General features: G+C 46.3%; 1 protein-coding gene across 1 annotated transcript; it reads left to right on the top strand.

Annotated features, from left to right (window-relative positions):
* Positions 1 to 363: 363 nt before the first annotated feature.
* znf503 (zinc finger protein 503) lies at positions 364 to 3,230 on the top strand. Its single transcript, XM_023280724.3, has 2 exons — positions 364 to 962; positions 1,320 to 3,230. The coding sequence occupies exons 1-2, from the start codon at positions 708 to 710 to the stop codon at positions 2,751 to 2,753; spliced, it is 1,689 nt and encodes a 562-aa protein (XP_023136492.1). The 5' UTR covers positions 364 to 707; the 3' UTR covers positions 2,754 to 3,230.
* Positions 3,231 to 3,537: the final 307 nt, after the last annotated feature.

Below are 3,537 nucleotides of genomic sequence, written 5' to 3'. Positions count from 1 at the left end.
ATTGCATTGTTAATGATTAAAACATGATTTAACCCGACATAGAAAAAGAGATTAATACGCTGAATGCTATTTACCTTCCACAAAAGGCGATTATATGTTTCATATTAGACGAAATTAATTAAAAATGTTGAAATAAGTGAAGTACAGTCCATGATCTTAAAAGCGCATGGGTTGTCCGTAATATTCACACACTTTTCTCCATTCTGCCGTACCCAAAGCGCCACATCTCAAACAGCGTGAGCGTTCACGGCAATCTAAATATTTCTTCCTATCTCCTCCCCCGAGCTGTCAAAATAGAGGCGCTTACAAAGAGGAGAACGTCACATCCCCTTGACCCTCCAATCACCTCAGGGTCCCATTTGATTGGAAGGCGGCAAAGGCTTTAATCTCGGACTAATTCAGCTGCTTTTGAAGTGAAAATTTCTACCAGTTCGTACTTCGGGAGTACAGAGCGAGGACCTGCAGACAGACGCACACAAGGCGCAGCGCTCATGGTGCAAGACGCAGCCACGGATCTGCGATAACCTCGCACGGTCTCCTTCCAGCTGCCGCGCCTTGCTCCTTTATTACCAGGATTACCTATTATTGACGCATTTTACGACTTTTTTTCTCCCCCTCAGTGAGAAAGGCTCGGTGCTTTCTTTTTTCTTCATTTTCTTAATGAATCTGACGAAAGCATCGCCATTTAATTTTCTGACAGTTGGGACATGATCACATCGCCCTCGGCGTCTGCCCTGAAAAATAGTGATATTTGCGTAGCGTGGGAAAGCAGCAGTTCTCGGAATAGCAGCTCAGCGAGCATCAACAAGCCTTTTCTTCACTCCGCACCTCCGTCTGATCCACTACGGCAAGCAAACCGACTTCCCATCAAGGTTTTGAAAATGCTTACCGCACGGTCGGGACACATTTTGCACCCGGAGTATCTGCAGCCTTTGCCTTCTACCCCGATTAGTCCTATAGAGGTAAGGAGAGCGTTTTTGAACGCATTTGTTATTAATGTTTCGTTTCGTAGCGTTTTTTTGGAAGCCTAATTCTGCTATTCCGGAGTATACGCTGTCCTGCCCGACTGTGATTCTGTTGTTTATATCTGTTATCTGTCGGATAGTGTAAAGCCTCGTAATTTGTTTCATATTATCACCAAGGTAGTAGTTTTGTTTACGGAAAAGCCGTGCGTAAAATTCATACACGAAAATGTCCGTTTAGATATGCCAGGAAATATCCCGATTAAATGACCGTCTCTGAGTTAGTTCATAGAAAGAAGCTGTCGGTGTGCGTTTTAATAGCATGTATAAACCTTTATTTCATCTTTTTATTTGCAGCTAGATGCCAAGAAAAGTCCGTTGGCTCTGCTGGCGCAGACCTGCTCTCAGATCGGCAAACCGGACCCACCACCCTCCTCCAAATTATCCTCCGTAACATCAAATGGATCTAGTGAGAAGGAATCTAAATCAGGCCCTTTGAAACTGAGTGACATTGGTGTGGATGACAAATCTAGCTTCAAACCTTATTCTAAACCTTCAGATAAGAAGGACTCGTCTTCGGGCGTCTCAGGCGGAGAGAAGTCTGGTTTCCGAGTGCCGAGCGCCACCTGCCAGCCGTTTACGCCGCGGACTGGCAGCCCCAACTCCAGCACTTCAGCCTCTCCTATGCCATCGGAGGGGAAATGTGGGGAAAGGGATGAAAAGAAAGAGTCTGATTGTAATAAAAATGGCACTACGGACGGCTCTGGCACCACTAGCCACAGCAGGATAAGCGTGAGTTGTGGTGGAATTAACGTGGAGGTGAACCAACACCAGGAGACGACGCCTGGCACTAAAACCACCTCATCCTCGGAGTCCTCATCTGTAACTTCTGTATCCTCCGCATCCGTTCTCGGGTCAGGACTTGTGGCGCCGGTTTCTCCGTACAAACCGGGACAGACAGTTTTCCCTTTGCCTCCTGCTGGTATGACCTACCCAGGTAGTTTGGCTGGGGCCTATGCTGGTTACCCTCAGCACTTCTTGCCCCACGGAGGGAGCTTGGTAAACGCACAGCTGGCCAGTTCACTGGGCTGCAGTAAGGCTGGATCCAGCCCCCTGGCTGGAGCTTCTCCACCGTCCATCATGTCAGCCAGCCTGTGCAGAGACCCTTACTGCCTCAGTTACCATTGTGCCAGTCACTTAGCGGGCGCAGCCAGTGCTTCCTGCACGCACGACTCTGCAGCTGCTGCTGCTGCCGCTAACGCCCTCAAGTCCAGCTACCCACTAATGTACCCGACACACCCCATTCATGGCGTTCATTCCTCGGCGCCATCGTTTAGCGGACACCCCCTGTACCCGTACGGTTTCATGCTCCCCAACGACCCGCTCCCTCATGTTTGTAACTGGGTGTCGGCAAATGGACCGTGCGACAAGCGTTTCTCCACCTCGGAAGAGCTCCTGAATCACCTGAGGACACACACTGCTTTTACCGGGGCGGAGAAGTTAATATCTGGGTATCCCGGCTCCTCATCACTGGCCAGCGCTGCAGCAGCGGCCATGGCCTGCCATATGCACATGCCACCGTCAGGAGCCCCCGGGAGTCCCGGGACTTTGGCTCTCAGGAGCCCGCATCACGCGTTAGGACTGAGCAGCCGCTACCATCCGTACTCCAAAAGCCCCCTCCCGACCCCCGGAGCCCCTGTCCCCGTCCCCGCAGCCACCGGCCCCTACTACTCCCCTTACGCACTGTACGGCCAGAGACTCACCACAGCATCAGCGCTCGGATATCAGTGAGGGGAGAAAAAATGACTTTGAAAAGTTTATAGTACTAAGAATGCAAATATAAAGACTTTTATATTAACTGCGCTAAACTTATGGGCGGGATCCGTGGACTTCAACTGTATTTATTTATATGTCGGCTTAAAAGCAGGCGATAATAGCTGCAAATGGAAAATATTTGAGCAACTCAAAAAGTGCATTATGTTGAAACCGAACTCTATAGGTAAAGTGAAAACACACATATGTTAGAGTACTAATTAAAGTAGGGGTCCTCATTTCGATGTTAATTTGAAATTGCTATGATTGTATTTGTTCTTATTTAATGTCTCATTGAGAAGAAAAAAATAATTTACATGCATGTTTGTTTCTTAAATTTCAGAAATTGTCCACATTTAAAATTGCCGTTATTTTTCAGGTGTACACCATGGAAAAGAGAATTGGTATTTTTTTGTATGTATTCTGGAAAAAAATAAGAAACAATTCTGTTCCATATCTCCGTGTGCCTCATTTTCTGAAGTGTTAACATTATTCACTTGAAAAGAAGAGTCAGATTTATTTTTCACCAACTTTTTCAAAAAATAAATTGGCCTTTTAAATTATTGGGATTAAGAAAACCGTAATTGATCATTTCGTCGAGGCAGGCCTTAAAGAATTTACAAGCTGTTTTAGACACAATTAATTGCTATATGAGGACAATTTAATTTGCATTTTTCTTTCTTTCTTTCTTTCTTTCTTGACACACTCTTGAAGCTTTAAACCTTACATGAAATGCAGTTTGAATGGAAGAGTGTGTGTGTGT

This window comes from Amphiprion ocellaris, chromosome 16 (genome assembly GCF_022539595.1).
Source record: "Amphiprion ocellaris isolate individual 3 ecotype Okinawa chromosome 16, ASM2253959v1, whole genome shotgun sequence".
Classification (NCBI taxonomy): Eukaryota; Metazoa; Chordata; class Actinopteri; family Pomacentridae; genus Amphiprion; species Amphiprion ocellaris.
This window is presented reverse-complemented; position numbering and strand designations above follow the sequence as displayed.

Coding starts and splice junctions, on each gene's coding strand:
- znf503 (XM_023280724.3), top strand. CDS start 708: ATGATCACATCGCCCTCGGCGTCTGCCCTGAAAAATAGTGATATTTGC. Junction 963..1,319: donor CCCCGATTAGTCCTATAGAG/GTAAGGAGAGCG, acceptor TTTTATTTGCAG/CTAGATGCCAAGAAAAGTCC.